General features: G+C 38.5%; 2 protein-coding genes across 7 annotated transcripts in view; one reads left to right on the forward strand and one right to left on the reverse strand.

The window, feature by feature from the left end:
* OPHN1 (oligophrenin 1) overlaps window positions 1–19988 on the reverse strand; it is a 594929-nt gene that overhangs the window by 409994 nt on the left and 164947 nt on the right. For all 6 annotated transcript variants that reach the window (XM_023249184.2, XM_045051063.1, XM_023249185.2 and 3 more), the window contains one exon: window positions 5144–5239. In XM_023249184.2, coding sequence (XP_023104952.1) covers window positions 5144–5239 — 96 coding nt within the window. The remainder of the gene's footprint in view (window positions 1–5143; window positions 5240–19988) is intronic.
* LOC102899556 (glycine cleavage system H protein, mitochondrial-like) lies at window positions 12616–18132 on the forward strand. The gene is made up of 2 exons (XM_006943789.4): window positions 12616–12633; window positions 17545–18132. Exons 1-2 carry the CDS (start codon window positions 12616–12618, stop codon window positions 18010–18012), a joined length of 486 nt encoding a protein of 161 aa, XP_006943851.1. The 3' UTR covers window positions 18013–18132.

A 19988-nucleotide genomic window follows, 5' to 3' on the forward strand; every position in this document is an offset into this window, starting at 1 on the left:
GTGTAAAGTGTGCCCTCAGTTTTTGGGGTAGATTCCCGTGGTTCATCACGTACATACAATATCCAGTGCTCATCCCAACAAGTGCCCTCCTCAATGCCATCACCCATTTTCCCCTCTCCCCTACCCCCCCATCAACCTTCAGATCCTTCTCTGTATTTAAGAGTCTCTTATGGTTTGCCTTCCTCCCTCTCTGTTTGTAACTATTTTTCCCCTTCCCTTCCCCCCTAGTCTTCTGTTAAGTTTCTCAAGATCCACATATGAGTGAAAACATATCTGCCTCCTTTAATAGACTATGATATCTTGGAGGGCAGAGAGATACATTGTGTACCTGAAACCCCAGTCTATGGCATTTAGTGGACACTTTCTACCTATTTACTAGTGAACAAACACATGGCAGTGTTCCTCAGAAAAGAGCAGGGAAGTTCTCTGAAGCCTATGTGGGAAGCATTCTCCTTTCTTGCTCCTAGTACTGCAATGATATAGGAGGTTATTTGCTTATACTTCTTCCTAAAACTTTTCTTTTAATTTTTTAATGTTTATTTAGTTTTGAGAGAGAGAGAGAGAGAGAGAGAGAGAGAGAGAGAGAGAGAGAGAGCATGGAAGGAGCAGAGAGAGAAGGAGACACATAATCTGAAGCAGGCTCCAGACTCTGAGCTGTCAGCACAGAGCCTGACACGGGGCTCGAACTTAACTGACTGAGCCACCTAGGCACCTGTACTTCTTCCTAAAATTTAACTGAAGCTCCATGAAGGTAGAGTTCACAGCAGATTCTCAGTAAAAATTGGTTGAATAAATCAATTGGGCTTTAGGAGACCTTGGTTCCAGTAATAAACCTGGCACTACTTAACTGTGTGAGACCTTCAACAATCACTGGCCCACCTCTGGACATCAATTTCCCTATCTTTAGAATTGGCAGGAGTGGTGGTGGGGAGGTTGGTAAACTAGTCTAGTATATTCTCCTCTCTCCCTCTCTCTTTCCTTCTGTGTGTGTGTGTGTGTGTGTGTGTGTGTGTGTGCGCGCGCGCGTGTGCACACACACACCTTTCAGTCACTGTCTTTCTGACTTTCTCTCATTAGTTTATATAAAGTTCTTAGAACAAGACCTCTTACTCAGTAAGCACTCTGAAAATATCAGCTTATTTTTTAATCTGAAATTCGAATTTTCAAGTAAATTCTTACATGCTTCATTTGAGCTTGGGTGGATAGGAGACATTGAAGATCCAAGGAACAGTTTGAAAATCCCTGACAACTAATGAGTTCCAAAATGCTCACTGATGTTATGATGACTGTACAGAAATCAGAGACCCGGGATCCACTACAGAGATTCTGATTCATTTGATCTAAGAGAGGTCCTGAGACAGGATCAGTAAGAGCTTCAGGTGCCTCTGACATATATTAGAAATAACTGAACTAGATATCCTCTAAGGTCCCTGGAACACTAACATTTTATTTTATATTTCTTGTAGTTATTCAGGAAATCAAATTGCAAACTGACATTTTCAAAAAATTGGGTTCTACTACCTTCCTGCTAAGATTAATAACGACCATGAGATATTGAGCACCAATCATATGCCAGACACTGAGCCAAATGATTTACATATACTCTCTGTTATATGTATTTATCTGATTTACTCTTTACAGTCTTGTGAAATAGATTATACTTCCTACTTTACAGATGAGGAAAACAGGCCCAACAAGTTTAGGTAATATTGCTAATATCCTATAGCTGATAAATCTGAAGTATATATAAAACTACCTAAATACCTGAGATTTCCTTTAGTTATTGAGCTCTAGAGGTAGAGAAAAAGTCATACAATGCCAATTGAAGGCACAGATGTCTTACTCTAAGAGCAGGAACAAATGTCATCTTCAGGGCAGTGAGACACTTCCTCCCACTTGTTCCTGTTGTACACAGACTGCTCAAGTTAGGTACTAGAGCTGATCATCAACGGAAGGGACTCTTCAGAGAAGCCTCAGGCTTTGCCTCACATCCTCTAGGAATCACTATCATTTCTGTTAGACAAATAGTATCTACAAGGGGCTTAATGGTACTGAGTCACCTTTTGCACCCATCATGAAAAATGCATTATGGAAAGAACTGCAAGGCCCTCTTCACATGCAATGTGAAATCTAAATCTCAACCCAAAATTGTATTGCAACTGTCCTTCTACCAATATTTTCAGTTAAATGGAAGATCTACTGACTCAGGGCCAGTAGTATTGGCAACTGGAGGGCATGGCACACTCTGCTTTCTCAACTTCCAAAGCAACTGTTCTTTCCCAACAATACTCTCCCAGTGTGCTCTCTAATATTTCTTCTTAAAGCCTCCAAAAAGCCTCACTTTAAACTGTTGGAGCATTGGGTGTTACTGTCACTACCACCACACATCCCAGTTCTCAAAATGACAAATTCAACAAGGACAGTGAATATGACAGGCCAATTAAAATCTCAAAATCTTTTTTCAGTCCCCATCAATAAAGGTCAGTTCATGAGTCATCAGCCCTAAAAGCAATGACCAGTTGATAACCAAGAATATCTGGAGTTGGCAGGCAAACAGTAACTGAGTTAAGAGGTTGTTGTAAAGCATACATTAAGAAGCAAATGTGTCCAGCTAACACCTTACATGGAGCTCACAGACACCCACAAGAACCTGACATATCAGGGGTCATTTTTATTTTTGTTTATAAGCCATCATGCTCAACCTCACCCACTTTATTTTTCCTTAATGGCACTGGTTGACATTTATAGTAGGGTAGGTGTTATACCCTCAGTAGGCCCATTCCTACAGCTCCCTGGGTATTGGTCTTGCCCTTTCAAATCTAAGAGTAGGCCCCCAAAGCCTATGTACACTATGTATATGATAGGAGTGGCAGCCCTGATGATCTCAGAAGCGGCTTCAGAGGCCTTCTTCTCTTATCTTGAAGAATAGTGCATGTTCATAGCCAAATAGCTCTATGGTCTGGTCTAATAGGGTCTAAGAAGTCAACCAGTTTTTCTTCATTTTGTCACATTTTTTGTTTCCTATATTCCCAGCTGGTGGTATTTCTGCTCATATAATCCCATCTCTATTCCTGGCTTCTGCTGTGATAGTTGATTATATCCATGGTTACATCCATATTGAGCTCTTTATGCAATGGTCAGTCCACCACACCCTTGGCGTTCTCTTCCAAATACACTTTGCTATTTTTTGTAATATGGGCAAGCAGAGAAATGTCCAAATCTTGAAGTTCTGTTTCCATTTTGTTTAATAATTCCATCTCCAATTCATTCTCTCCTCTCAGCTTTTACTATAAACAGAGAGAACAAAGCCATTCTTCCAACACTTTGCTTAGAAATTTCCTCATCCAAATATTCCATTTTATCACTCACAAAATACTACTTCCCACAAAACACAAATACAATTCAGCCAAGTTCTTTGCCTACTTTGTAACAAGGATGGCTTTTCTCCATTGTCCAATAACATGTTCTTCACGGAAGCTTTCTCTATGGCTCTCCTTTTTTCTTTCTGAGCTGTCACCACAATTGCCTTTAAAATTATATTCATGGCAATCCAGGCTTTTCCTAGCATGCACCTCCAAATTCTTGTACTTTCTTCCCATTACTCAATTCCAAAGCTACCTCTACATTTTTAGGTATTTGGTACAGCAGTTCCCCCCACTTCTCAGTACTGATTTCCGTCTTACGAAGTTTAGGATTCTGTAACAAAATACCATAGACTGTGTGGCTTATAAACAACAGAAATGTATTTCTCACAATTCTGGAGGCTTGAAGTTTGAGATCAGGGTGTCGACATAGTTAGGTTCTGGTGAGAGCCCTCTTCCAGGTTGCAGACTGACAACTTGTTGTATTCTCACGTGGTGGGAGGAAGGTAAAAGAGCCCTTTGAACAATGTCCTTGCCCCCCATGAAACTTAAAAAGAATTTGAATTGATATAAGAAGATAATTATGATAAAAGGTAGGTTAAAAAGTTAAAATTATGTGTATACTATGAACTAAATTGCATACATATAAAAGAGGTACATGTAGAAAAAAGAACTAAAAGATAACATGCCAATACCATCTAATACAAAGTTTCTGTGCTAGAATATCCTATTATCATAGGTAATTTTATACTTTTATATATTATACTTACTACAAATGTCATTTAATAATAATAATACATTTTATATTTTAATGCTGGGGTTCATAAATAGAACTGTGTAACTAACTTGTTTCAGTGACATTAAATCATTTGCAACATTTCTGTGGTTCAATGTTCTTGTCTAGCAAATGCTTTACACTAACTCTTCAATTCAGTGGTTACCAAACTTTTTCTTAAATGGCCAGAGAGCAAATATTTTAGGCTTTGAAAGCTATCCAGTCACTACTACTACTCAATGTTGTTTTCCTACCACAAAAGTACCTTTAGAAAATATTTAAACAAATAAATGTGGCTGTGTTCCAACAAAATTTTATTTACAAAAAGAAAAAAAAAAGGTGGCAGGCAAGTTTGGCGCAAGGGCCATGGTTTGCTGATACTACTTTAACTTCATTACAACTAACACAAACACAAAGTTCTTTACCCTCCACTGTTCAATCTCCTCATGGTAACAGTCTTGCTATTAATAATAACCACATTTTACAGAGGACAAGACTAAGGCTCAGAGAAAAGAAATATCTGCCCAAGATGACACAGCTGATAGAGTGAGTTGTTAAATTCAGTTCCAAGAGAGATGCCAAATGTCCTGCCGTCTGAAAAGCTGTACATATATAAATGCTAATTTTAAACTTTCTAGGGGAGTTTATTGCTTAGAGGACTCTTACTCTAAATCATTTTGGAAATTTTTTTAAATCACTCTTTAATTTATCCCTTACACAGATATCTATTTTCATGTATTATATTCTTTAAAGAAAAATTCTCCTGCAGACTGATACAAAGGCTTCAGTAGAGGCTTCAGGGATATATTTTTATTGCTTTTGTGTGAGTGGGGAACAGGACTGACAAGCAGTGTTTCTTTATCCTTCATAAACAGCTTCCCATGAGCTTGGCACAAGACCACAGAGGTTAAAGGTGCCCAAGTTCTCTGTATCTAGAAACCTAGGAGACTGAATGGTCTCCGAATCGCCTCAAGAGGCACATGACCACATGTAGGTGAAGACTTACCAATGTTAATTTCATCATCAGTCAGAGTATCTCCAATGAAATCGAACTGAAAGGACTGAAGTGTTTGAGAAAATTTCTGAACAGCTGAAGAATAATCTGCAAAGTAAGAGAAACAGAAGAAATGGTCAAAATTTCTGTCCTTTAACTGATTTACTCATCTCTGTTAGGGCGAATAGGAGAAAAAGCAAAGTGCTCCTGGGAGTTAGCAACTTGCATTTAATAAAGTTAAACAAAAGATCTCACCCTCAGTAGAAGATTTGAGCAATGAAAATCATACATTAAGGAGGAAGGAAGGCATCTTAGTGAATCCTTTTAAGTTATGGGACATGTTTTAATCTCACTCCCTGTCCTTTCTGACTCGTTCTACCCAAAGCCTGTAAAGACCTAAAACTACTTAGTTTTACTTCTAAAAGAGGCTCTTTTGAGCACCAATTATGGGCAATGGACTAAATGCTTTCTCACTTCTCACCAAAGAAATATCCACAATCATTCTACAAAGAAAGATGTAGCTGAATTTTATAACTGTGGTAATCAAAGTCCCCAAGCTAGCTGGCAGAGCCAAAAGTAGAAGCCAGATGGCCTGTCTCTTCAGGGCCTTTTCCATGGCAACACAGGCACAACATGGAAATGTTACACATTAGCCATATGGAATCCTGGGTTAGAATACTATCTGGCAGGAGAACAAATTCAAGTTGCTCACATAGTATTCACCGAGAGACCTGAACTAGGAAGGCACTTAATAACAAACTTCAGGATGGTATGGCCAGACAAATGCTTTTACTTTGGGTGAACAGTTTTGAATTTTATTATATAAAAGATTAATGCAGGTATAAAACTAAATCACATTTAGCTAACCTTTTGACAAATTCTCTTTATGGATTTATTTTAAATATGGCCTTCATCAAGTGGTCTGGCCAAACTCTCCAGCCTCGCTACTCTGAGTGGTTCTCAGGTCAGCAGAATCATCATCATGCTCGATGGAAATACACATTTCCAGGTCACAACCTAGACTTACTGAATAAGAAACTGCATTTTAATATAATCCCTAGGGGATTCATATGCCTTTGAAAGTTTGAGGGGCACTTCTCTCAACAACTCAAGTAACCCACTGGACAATCTTCTAGGAAAGCTCAAGCTTTGGGTTATCTTTGGCTCCCTTTTCCTATTTCTTCTCTAACTCCATAGTTTCATCATCCCCCACCTTCACATCTATCAGAAACACAGGGTTATGGGAGTTTTTGCTCTCAGACTAACAGAAAGGGAGACAATGCAAACAGCACCTATCCCTTTCAATGAAAAACTATCATGGTTAAGCACAAACACAATAAAACATGTTCAGATATTTGGTGGAAACAGATTAAACTGCCTAGAATTTTATTGCCATCTTATCTGTGTCCCATTTCCAGAAGAACTTATTTTCAGTATTTAGAGCCCTGACCCTTTGAATACATGATTAGTGAGTAGGACGGGGGAAGGAGAGGGAGGGGGAGGAGGAAGTGGAGGAGGAGAAAAGTTTTACAAAAATTGGAGGCTGCAGACCAGGTTACCATGCCTTCTCAAATCTCCACATTTTGGATAGCATTTTCTATTTCAAATATGGTCCACATAAATGTGAGAGGAGCATGCCCACCCTGCTTTCCATATTCCATCAGCAAAGAGAATACAAAACCAGCTCCATGGCTGGAAAACAATCACTTTCCTCTGCCCTCCTTAGCCAGTAGCAGAAAAGGGCAAGCCCAGAATTCTGCCATGCACTTTCTGTTTCACTCAGAAAGATTAAATGAAAATATTTATTATATTGCCTTTTCACACATACCTGGATTTCTTCATTATTTTCTTGAGACAAGCAAGGTACAGTTATTAATAATTCCTCTTTTAGAATAACCTGAACTTTTCCAAAACAACAAATACTATAATTTTTGACATTTATATTATTTTGTAAGTAAAAGCATAGAATAAGAAAGGAGTGGCATTTATTCCCTTTTTCACTATTTGCACCAACGTCTCTTCTCCAGACTTCTGATTTTCCTTTTTTTTTAAACATTTATTTAGTTTTGAGGGACAGATAGAGACAGAGCATGAGCAGGGGAGGAACGGAGAGAAAGGGAGACACAGAATCCGAAGCAGGCTCCAGGCTCTGAGCTGTCAGCACAGAGACCGACATGGGGCTCTAATTCATGAACCGTGAGATCATGACCTGAGCCAAAATCAAGTCGACACTTAACCAACTGAGCCACCCACGCACCCCAGACTTCTGGTTTTCAAAACGCTACTTTACATTTGCATAGAGCTTCAAAAAGTATATGAAGAACTTTCCACACTGTCACTGACTCCTCTCCAATACCCCAATGTAGGTATTACTATGTTCACCTTATAAACAAGCAAATAAAAAATGAGACAATGCAGACAAATCACATTTGCAAATATGAACAAGCACAAATTAACAGCTCTTCATTGAAACAAAGTCTCAATATTTAGACTCTGTACTAAGACATGTACCAGGAATGAGTCATCTATTTCAGATAAATGAGTTGGGTAACTTTTGGACTCCAAAGAATCAATAGATAACCTAGAAATGCTTGCAGTATATGGGGCACTTATTTCTTTATTACACTAAAATTTACTGCATCACTCTAAACCATGTAAAGTCATTATTTTATCCTTCCTAATACTTCTGCATCCCTGTCCAACAAGCCATTATCTCATAATTTTTCAAGCTGTCTTTGAAGGTTCTCTCTATACCACCTTCTTATTTACCTTCTATAATGTTTTTCCCTCACCTTCCCCTTAAATGTAGCTAGATAGTGTTTTTAGGCAATTGAAGCTTTCTGGGAATAAGGTAGAATGTAAACAGAATTAATTAGTCAGGTAGTTAATTAATGTTGTATACACACCACTTTACTTTTATCACTATTATCTAACATGGAATCATATAGAATATACCCTGATGTCTACATTACTTTGGTCTGCACAATGTCTTAGAAATTCATCTATCTGTAATTCATTATTTTTGTTGCTGAGTAGATTGCATTGTATAAATATACCATAATTCATTCATTCACCTATTTATGGATATTGTGCTGTTTATAGTTTTTCACTATCGTGAAGACAGTTACTTTAAACATTCATGTATGAGCCTGCCTAGAACATATATTTTCATTTCTCTTTGGTAAATACATAAGAGCCCAATAAGTTGGTTATATGTTTAGTTGGAAAGTGTATATTAAAATATACAAGAAGAGGTCTAACTGCTTTCCAAATTCATTGTACTATTTTGTACACCTATCAACAATATATGACAATTTCAGTTGATCCACATATCTTCCAATATCTGGTAATTTATTTTAAAATCTTTTTATTGCAGTATAGCTGACATACAATATTATATTACTTTCAAGTGTACAACATAGTGATCCAACAACTCTATACATGATGATATGCTCACTACAAGTACAGCTACCCTCCGTCACCATACGATGCTATTACAGTGCCACTGACTATATTCTTTATGCTGTACCTTTCATCTCCATGACTTACTCATTCCGTACCTGAAAGCCTGTACCCCTACTTCCCTTCAGTCATTTTTTTTTCATCCTCTCATTCATTTACTCTCTGGTAACCATCAGTTTGTTCTCTGTATTTGTGGTTCCGTTTCTGCTATTTTTGTATCCACATTAAGTGATATCACATGGTATTTGTCTTTCTCTCACCTATTTCATTTAGCAAAATCCTCCCTAGGTCCATCTATATTGTTACAAATGGCAAGATTTCGTTCCCTTTTATGACTATAATGCACTGTATATATATATATATATATATATATATATATATATATATATATACACCACATCTTCTTTATCCATTCATCTACTGATGGACACTTAAGTTTCTTCCATATCTCGGCTATTGTGAATAAACATACAAGAAAAAGCTAGTAAGTTACTTTTTTATTTTAACTATTCAAATGGATGAGTACTAGTATCTCCTTGTAGTTTTAATTTGCATTTTCCTGATGACTAATGGCATTAAGTAGTTTATCATGTACTTATTAGACATTTATAGTATCTTTTTTTCATGAAGTGTCTGTTCAAATTCTTGCCTGTTTTATAACTGGGTTTTTGTCTTCTTATTATTGAGTTATAAGATTTCCTCATATATTCTGGACACAAGTTTTTGTTTTATATATATATATATATATATATATATATATATATATATATATATATACATAGAGAGAGAGAGAGAGAAATAGATACCAAATATTCTCTAAATAAACTAAAGTTGTAACAATCTAAGGTTCTCTCTTCAAGATGAAATACTGAATCTTGATAATACCAGTGTACTTTGTGATACATTAAGTAAACCTAATCAAACCACTCTCTCCCCGTCTCTACTGTAGCATTGAAAAACAACAGCTTCACAACTACAGTAGCTGTGAAAAACAATAGGTTAGCAGCCACCAGAGAGGGCAGAATGGGGTGGAGTTTTACAAGGCTGTGTTCTTAGACAATTATCACTATTTGCCCATTTTGAGAGGTCCTGAAAATTCCATTATTAAGAATAGTCTCTCTCCTTACCCAAAGCTCATTCTGTGTAAACAGTGCTGCTATTGGGGCATTTGTCAAAAACAATTACCTGAAATTTTTAAAAATTGTGGTGGCCTTAAGCAATGTAAAAGTTGGAGTTATCAAGAGGTTGATCAAAGTATTTGGTGTGATATTGTGATTTATAAGAAATATATTTTGAGGGGCACCTGGGTGGCTCAGTCGGTTAAGCATCTGACTTCAGCTCAGGTCATGATCTTGTGGTTTGTGAGTTTGAGCCCCACATTGAGCTCTGTGCTGACAGCTCAGAGACTCAAGCCTGCTTCAGATTCTGTGTCTCCCTCTCTCTCTGCCACTCCCCTGCTCACATTTTTTCTCTCTCTCTCTCTCAAAAATAAATTTATATATATATATATATATATATATATATATATATATACACACACACACACACACACACACATATATAATATATGTGTGTGTGTGTGTGTATTTGATCATTCAGATGACAAAAATACATTTCTCATATATATTTTGTCTTTATCCACAGTTCCTGGCTGACAACTCCCAAAACACTTGGAATACTGAAGTGATGACAGCCATAAAATTGTCTTTTGTTAGGTTATTAGAATGACTTTTGGACCACACCTAAAAATGGAGACTGATTTCCAGGATAACTAACTATGTGATTAGAGCATTGGAACTTTCATTCTCACTCCCCTGACCTCTGGGTCCCTCTGACCTCTGGGAGGAGAGAGGGGATGGAGGCTGAATCAATCACCAATGGCCAATGATTTAATCAATCATCCCTAGGTATCCATAAAAACCGAAAAGGATGGGGTTCTGGAAACTTCTAGGTTAGTAAATATGTGGAGGAGAAGTGGGGAGAATGGTACACTCAGACAGGGCATGGAAGCCCCACACCCTTTTGCATAATATGCTCTATACATAACTTCCATATGGCTGTTCCTATGTTATATCCTTTTATAATAAACCAATAATCTAGAAAGTAAAATATTTTAGCTCTGTGAGCCACTCTAGTAAATTAATCAAACCTAAGAAGGGCATTGTGGAAACACTGGTTTATAATCAGTTGGTCAGAAGCATTGGACTTGTGACTGATACCTGAAAGTAGTAGTGTAGTCTTGTACAACTGAACCCTTAACCTGTAGAATCTGGTTTCCAGGTATATAGTGTTGTAATTGAGTTGAATGGTAGGACATTTAGCTGATGTCCAGAGAACTGCTTGTTACTGTGGGGAAACCACTCCCAAAAATAAATTGGAATTGAGTCCAGGAACCCAAAACCCTTCATAAAAAAATTAGAGAATGACAATTTGGAGAATGACATGCACAGGGCCTTTGCAAAAGTACAAACTATTCCTAAGAATCTAGAAAGACATGTGCATGCAAAGGAATGTGTGAACACCCCAGGCTGTATCTATGTCCATTAAAGATTTAAGAAGGCCCTAATCTCTCAGTTCTATCTGAACTTGAGGCCCTGAACAAGCAGGGAGAGAATGGCAGGCAGAGTTGTAAACTGACTGGCTGAATGTTGAGGTCATACCATAACACACACCAACAAAGCCCTTCACCAAAGCCTGAGAAACTTGTTGGCTCAAGATATTTTATGGAATCCTTGTCCACTCATTAGCTGGTCACAGAGGTAACCTACAAAAGACCTCAGCAGCTGCACACACCAAAAAATACAGACTTTAATACAGAATTAGCTCAGGAAACCAATAAATAAGCAAACAACAACAGACAGAGCAAACCATGGGCAAAGAGAGATGATCTTATTTCCAGAGTTGTCACATTATATAATATTAATGTACACTTCTCAACAAGAAATGAAGAAACACACAGAGACAGGAAACATTAGCTTATACTCAAAAAATGCAGGGGCACCTGGGTGACTCAGTTGGATAAGCCTCCAACTTCAGCTCAGGTCATGATCTCACAGTTCATGGGTTCGAGTCCTGCATGGGTCTCTGTGCTGACAGTTCAGATATTTAGAGCCTGCTTCAGATTCTGTGTCTCCCTCTTTCTCTGCCCCTCCCCGGCACATGCTCTGTCTCTCTCTCTCAAAAATTAATAAATATTTAAAAAAATTAAAAATGTAATCACCTGAACTGTCCATGATGAAGATATTGGACTTACTAGACAAAGATTTTAAGTTCGTTATTCTTTTTTCTAAATGTTTTTATTATTTATTTTTCAGAGACAGAGTGTGAGTCAGGGAGGGGCACAGACAGAAGGAGACACAGAATTCAAAGCAGGCTCCAGACTCTGAGGTGTCAGCACAGAGCCCGATGCAGTGTTCAAACCCACAAACCATGAGATCATGACCTGAGCCGAAGTCAGACACTTAACTGACTAAGCCACCCAGATGCCCCTTAAGTTAGTTATTCTAAATATTTCAAAGAATTAAAGGGAACCATGTCTAAGAAAACTGAATGAGAGAATAAGAACAATGTCTCATCAAATGCAGATATCAACAGAGTTGGAAAATATTTTAAAAGAACCAACTAAAAATTCTATAATTAAAAAATACAATAACAAACATGAGAAATTTACTACAGAAGCTCAATATTTGATTTAGGCAGAATCAGTGAAGTTAAAGACAGGTCAATTGAGATTACCAAGTTTATGTAACAGAAAGAAAAAAGAATGAAGAAATTATCAGAACTTCAGAGACCTAAGAGGCACCATAAACATAACAAATACAGACAATGGGAATCCTACAATAGGAGAGGAAGAAGAAGAAAGAATATTGTCACACTTGATAAAAATAAAACTCATCTTCACTCCCAACAAGCTCAATATAGTTAAAAGAAGATAAAATCACATATATACACCTAAAAGCATCATAGTCAACTATTGAAAGATAAAGGGAGAGAATCTTTTAAAAAGAAAAAAAAGACTCACCATGAACAAGGAATTCTCAGTAAGATTAACTGCTGAATTTTTCATCAGGAATCATGAAGGATCAGACAGTAAAGGGAATGCTTGGGAGGAGGGAGTGTCTAGGGGACTCAGTTGGTTAAGTGATTGAATCTTGATTTCGGGTCATGTCATGATCTTGCACTTTGAGGGATTGAGTCCTGCATTGGACTGTGTGCTGACAGTGCAGAGCCTACTTGGGATTCTCTCTCGCTGCCCCTCCCCCACTTGCACATGTGCACTCTCTCTCAAAATAAACTTTTTTTAAAAAATCCTTGGGGCGGATTATAAAATATTCTACATCTACCAATATTAACCTCCTAAAAAATAAAGAGGAAATTAAGATAAAAAAAACTGAATTTGTTGCTGGCAAATTTGTCCTACATTCAATCAATCAATCAGTCAGTCAATCAATCAATCAATAAAGGGAGTCTACCAGGCTAAAATCAAAGAAAACTAAATCAGGAGGTTGAAAGATGGTGTCAGAGTAGGAGGACCCTGGGCTAGTCTCAACCCATGAACACAATGATACAACTATCAAATTATCCCAAACACCCAAGGGATCAACCTGAAGACTGACAGAACAGACTCCAAAACTAAAGGGAGAGAATAAACCACATGGAAGAAGGTAGGAAGTGTAAAGACATGGCTTCAGGGAGAAAAGGATTATGGGTGCTGTAGAGGGGAGTGAGCCATGGTCACAGAGAAGGGCAAGAGACAGAGAAGCACACAGGGGGACACAGAAGAAGAACATTTCTCCAAAGCCATTGACTGGGAAAATGAGAGTGGTTGACTTTCCTGAAATCCTGCAACCAGCAAGCCTCAAAGTCTGGAGTTTTAAATGTCAGCAGTTTTGGTTGAGATAGAGCTGAGAGGGAACTGCACTGCTCCTAGAGAGAAGGTAGGCAAAAAGGGGGGAGGTAGACAGCATGGAAAGGTCAATATGAATAAACTCTTGGGATACACAGTGGGGAGATTACTCATTCTTCTCTGAAAGCTTCCCTGAGAGGCAGCACTCACACAGATGCCTCTCTGGTGACAAAGGAGCTAGCTGGTCCCATTTCCCTTCCTCCCCTCAAGATAAACACAGAGTCACCTGCAGAAAGCTGCACAGGGCCAAAACAGGCTGCCTAATTTGATTACAATTCCCACACCCCTGAATGCTGTAAGGACTACCCAGCTCAGTCAAGCTTGCTTCAGTCCCAGCATGGCAGTCCCAGCATGTGTCCCCTAGAAGTCCCACACAAGCCCCTGCCCACACCAAATCCCTAAAGCATGCAGTTTTAAACATCAGCAGGCTTGGCAGAAATAGAGCCCAAAGGGAACTGAGCTGCTCCTGGTGAGAAGTCAGGCAAAAAAAAAACACAGAGACAGACAGCATGGAAACAACAATCTGAAAAACACCTGAGTCACAGAGTGGGAAGATTATGTGCTGTTCTCTGAGTGCTTCCCTAAGAGGCAGCATTCATGGTGACACTTCTCCAGGAACAAAGATGCTGGCTGGAGCCATTTCCCTCCCCTGCACCTCAGGATAAACACAGAGACACATACAGGAGGCAGCTCAGGGCCAACACAGTCTACCTAACTTGCTTACACAAAATCTCAGACCACTGCACTCTAGCAGGACTACCCTTCTCAGTCAAGCTAGACTTAGTCCCAGCATGATGGGCCCCTTCCCCAAAAGACCAGAAGAAACCCCTGCCCACACCATGTCTCCCGACCAGAGAGTTCTGCAAAGCCTCAGTTCTAGTGGAAGAAGGATCCAGTCTCTTTTCACAAGCAGACCGGACCATACCTAGTTAAACCTTGCCACATTATGGTCAAGGACCAAACAATGCCCACTGTAGGCAAGGAGAGCCTCTGAAGACAATTGGCCTGAAGGATAGAGCAGTCAAAACACAGAACAGAGTGCATGAGCACATGGCAGAAACACTCCCTGAAGCTCCAGGCTCTGCACACTACATCATCTCTACTTCATAAAGCCATTATTCTCAGAAACAGGAAACAGAACAGACTTTTGTAACACAGAAAAAGGCAGAGACTTAGACAAAATGCCAAAATGAAGGAATTTACTGCAAATGAAAAACAAGATAAGGCCCTGGCCAGAGATCTAAGCAAAGCAGATATAAGTAACATGACTGAGAATTTAAAGCAATAATCATAAGGATACTCACTGGTCTTGAGAAATGAATGGAAGCCATCAAGGAGAATTTTACCTCAGAGAAAAAAGGTTAAAAAAGAATCAATCAGAAATGAACAATGCAGTAACTGAGATTGGAAACAGGCTTGACACAATGAACAGAAGGCTTAAAGAAGAATTATAGAACACAAAAATAGACTTAGAGAACTCAGTGACTCCATCAAATGTAATAATATTCATATTACAGGAGCCCCTGAAGAAGAAGAGAGAGAAAGGGGCAGAAAATTTACTAGAGAAAGTAATAAGTGAAAATGTCACTAATCTGGGGAAGGAAACAGACATCTGGATCCTGGAGGCATAAAGAACTCCCATCAAAATCAACAAAGGCAGACCAACACCAACACATAATGTAATTAAACTGACAAAATATAGTGATGGGAAAAGAGTCTTAAAAGGCAGAAAGACAAAGTAAGTCCCTAATTTACAAGGGAGGACACATGAGGTTAGCTGCAGCTCTCTCAACAGAAACTTGGCAAGCCGGAAGGCAGTGGCATGATATATTCAATGTGCTGAGTGCAAAAAATCTGCAGCCAAGAATACTCTATCCAGCAAGGCTATCATTCAGAATAGAAAGAGAGATAAAGAGTTTCCCAGAAAACCAAAAACTAAAGGAGTCCATGACCACTAAACCCAAACTGCAAGCAATATTACAGGAAATTCTTTGAGAGGAATGAATAGAATAAAAGTGACAAAGACAAAAAAGGATCAGAGAAAATCTCTAGAAACAATGAAAAACAAGTAATAAAGTAGCACTAAATACAAATCTATCAACAATTACTCTGAATGTAAATAGACTAAATGCTCCAATCAAAATACACAGGGTGTCAGAAAGGAAAAAAAAAAAAAACTAGATCCATTTATATGAGGCATACAGGACACTCACTAGAGATCTAATGACACCAGCAGATTGAAAGTAAGGAGATGGAGAAACATTCATCATTCAAATGGACATCAAAATAAAGCCAGTGTAGCAATATATATATATCGGACCAGCTAGACTTTAAAACAAAGAATGCAACAAGAGAAAAAAGGGCATGATATAGTCATAAAAGGAACAATGCAACAACAAAATCTAACAACTATAGATGTTCATACACTCAAAATGGGAGTGCCCAAATATATAAAACAATTACTAACAAACATAAAGGAACCAATTGATAATAATACATAACAGTAGGGAATGTTTACACACTTCTTTACATCAAAAGAAAAATCATCTAAACAAAATCAACAAGGAAAATGGCTTTGAATAACAGACTGGACCAGATGGACTCAACAGATATATTAAGAATATTCCAACCTAAAACAACAAAATACACATTCTTTTCAAGTGCACATGGGACATGCTCCAAAAGAGATTACATACTAAGTCACAAATCAATACACAACAAATACAAAAAGACTGAGATCACACCATGCATTTTTTTTTGATGACAATGCCATAAAACTTGAAGTCAACCACAAGAAAAAATTTGGAAAGACCACAAATACATGGAAATTAAAAGATACTAAATAGAGGATGGGTCAACCAGAAAATCAAAGAATAAACAAACAAACAAACAAACAAAAAACATGGAAAGAAATGTGTGAAAACACAATGGTCCAAACCCTTTGGTATGCAGCAAAAGTGGTCCTAAGAGGGAAGCATATAGCAATACATGCCTATCTCAAGGGGCAACAAAAATTTCAAATAAACAACCTAAGATAAACCTAAAGAAACTAGAAAAACAACAATAAATGAAGCCTAAAGCTAGCAGAAGGAAAGAAGTAATGAAGATTAGAGCAGAAACAAATGATATAGACACTAAAAAAACAATAGGAAAAAATCAATAAAACCAAGATTAGGTTCTTTGAAAAAAACTAATAAAATTGATAAACTGCTGGCCAGACTTACCAAAAAGCAAAAAGAAAGGACCCAAATAAAATCACAAATGGGAAAGGAAAATAACAACCAACATCACAGAAATACAAACAATTGTAATAGAATATTAAAAAAACACTATATAGTAAATAATTGGACTACGTGGAAGAAATGGATAACTTCGTAGAAATATATAGGGGCACTTGGGTGGCTCAGTCGGTTAAGCATCCAACTTTGGCTCAGGTTAGGATCTCAGGGTTTGTGGGTTTGAGACCCGAGACACGCTCTGTGCTGACAGCTCAGAGCCTGGAGCCTGCTTCAGATTCTGTGTCTCCCTCTCTCGCTGCCCCTCCCCCACTTGCGCTCTGTCTCTTTCTCTCTCTCTCAAAAATAAATAAAGCATTAAAAAACTTAAAAAAAAATTTTTAACGTTATTATTGAGAGAGAGAGAGAAAGAGAGAGAGGGAACAAGTGGGGGAGGGGCAGCGAGAGAGGGAGACACAGAATCTGAAGCAGGCTCCAGGCTCTGAGCTGTCAGCACAGAGCCCTATGCAGAGCTCAAACTCACCAACTGTGAGATCATGACCTGAGCTGAAGTCAGATGCCTAACCCACTGAGCCACCCGCGTGCCCCTAAAAAAACTTTTTAAAGAAATGTATAAAGTAGCAAAACTGAAACAAGAAAAAATAGAAAACGTGAAGAAATTGAATCAGTAATGAAAAATTTCCCAACAAACGAAACTGCAAGGGCAGCTGGCTTAACAGGCAAATTCTACCAAACATTTAAAGAAGACTTAATAAAAACAGAGACTGCGACCCCGCACCTCTGGCAACATGGCGCTATGAGCGGCGTAGAGCATACAGTCTGTGGCCTGCTGCCTGCCGCGGCCCTGGGGGCTGAGGGCGGGTGCCCTCCGGATGTTTCGCACGGGCTCCGCTCTGCTGTCTATGCATAAATTCACAGACAAACATGAGTGCATAATAACAGAAAATGGTATTGGAACAGTGGGAATCAGCAATTTTGCACAGGAAGCTTTGGGAGACGTTTATTACTGTAGTCTGCCTGAAGTTGGGACAAAATTGTACAAGCAAGAGGAGTTTGGCGCTTTGGAAAGTGTGAAAGCTGCTAGTGAACTCTATTCTCATCTATCAGGAGAAATAACTGAAATTAATGAAGGACTTGCAGAAAATCCAGGACTTGTCAACAAATCTTGTTATGAAGATGGTTGGCTGATCAGGAAAACACTCAGTAATCCTTCAGAACTGAATGAATTGATGAGTGAAGAAGCATATGAGAAATACATAAAATCTACTGAGGAGTAAAAATGGAACACCTAAATAAACTATTATGAAACAACTTAATCTAGCATAGTTGTTTTAAATAGTGGTGCACAGAAGATTAAAAATGACAACTTTTAGCAATACCAGTGCAAAGAGAAACTACTTTCAACAATGTTTTTTTTTGTTTTTTTTTAATATATGAAATTTATTGTCAAATTGGTTTCCATACAACACCCAGTGCTCATCCCAACAGGTGCCCCCCTGAATACCCATCACCCACCCTCCCCTCCCTCCCACCCCCCATCAACCCTCAGTTTGTTCTCAGTTTTTAACAGTCTCTTATGCTTTGGCTCTCTCCCACTCTAACCTCTTTTTTTTTTTTCCTTCCCCTCCCCCATGGGTTTCTGTTAAGTTTCTCAGGATCCACATAAGAGTGAAACCATATGGTATCTTTCTCTGTATGGCTTATTTCACTTAGCATCACACTCTCCAGTTCCATCCACGTTGCTACAAAGGGCCATATTTCATTCTTTCTCATTGCCACGTAGTATTCCATTGTGTGTATAAACCACAATTTCTGTATCCATTCATCAGTTGATGGACATTTAGGCTCTTTCCATAATTTGGCTATTGTTGAGAGTGCTGCTAAAAACATTGGGGTACAAGTGCCCCTATGCATCAGTACTCCTGTATCCCTTGGGTAAATTCCTAGCATTGCTATTGCTAGGTCATAGGGTAGGTCTATTTTTAATTTTCTGAGGAACATCCACACTGCTTTCCAGAGTGGCTGCACCAATTTGCATTCCCACCAACAGTGCAAGAGGGTTCCCGTTTCTCCACATCCTCTCCAGTATCTATAGTCTCCTGATTTGTTCATTTTGGCCACTCTGACTGGCGTGAGGTGATACCTGAGTGTGGTTTTGATTTGTATTTCCCTGATAAGGAGCGACGCTGAACATCTTTTCATGTGCCTGTTGGCCATCCGGATGTCTTCTTTAGAGAAGTGTCTATTCATGTTTTCTGCCCATTTCTTCACTGGGTTATTTGTTTTTCGGATGTGGAGTTTGGTGAGCCTTTATAGATTTTGGATACTAGCCCTTTGTCCGATATGTCATGTGCAAATATCTTTTCCCATTCCGTTGGTTGCCTTTTAGTTTTGTTGGTTGTTTCCTTTGCTGTGCAGAAGCTTTTTATCTTCATAAGGTCCCAGTAATTCACTTTTGCTTTTAATTCCCTTGCCTTTGGGGATGTGTCGAGTAAGAGATTGCTACGGCTGAGGTCAGAGAGGTCTTTTCCTGCTTTCTCCTCTAAGGTTTTGATGGTTTCCTGTCTCACATTTAGGTCCTTTATTCATTTTGAGTTTATTTTTGTGAATGGTGTGAGAAAGTGGTCTAGTTTCAACCTTCTGCATGTTGCTGTCCAGTTCTCCCAGCACCATTTGTTGAAGAGACTGTCTTTTTTCCATTGGATGTTCTTTCCTGCTTTGTCAAAGATTGGTTGGCCATACGATTGTGGGTCTAGTTCTGGGGTTTCTATTCTATTCCATTGGTCTATGTGTCTGTTTTTGTGCCAATACCATGCTGTCTTGATGATGACAGCTTTGTAGTAGAGGCTACAGTCTGGAATTGTGATGCCCCCTGCTTTGGTCTTCTTCTTCAAAATTACTTTGGCTATTCGGGGCCTTTTGTGGTTCCATAAGAATTTTAGGATTGCTTGTTCTACTTTCGAGAAGAATGCTGGTGCAATTTTGATTGGGATTGCATTGAATGTGTAGATAGCTTTGGGTAGTATTGACATTTTGACAATATTTATTCTTCCAATCCATGAGCACGGAATGTCTTTCCATTTCTTTAAATCTTCTTCAATTACCTTCATAAGTTTTCTATAGTTTTCAGCATACAGATCTTTGACATCTTTGGTTAGATTTATTCCTAGGTATTTTATGCTTCTTGGTGCAATTGTGAATGGGATCAGTTTCTTTATTTGTCTTTCTGTTGCTTCATTGTTAGTGTATAAGA

Source organism: Felis catus, chromosome X (assembly GCF_018350175.1).
Source record: "Felis catus isolate Fca126 chromosome X, F.catus_Fca126_mat1.0, whole genome shotgun sequence".
Lineage (NCBI taxonomy): Eukaryota > Metazoa > Chordata > Mammalia > Carnivora > Felidae > Felis > Felis catus.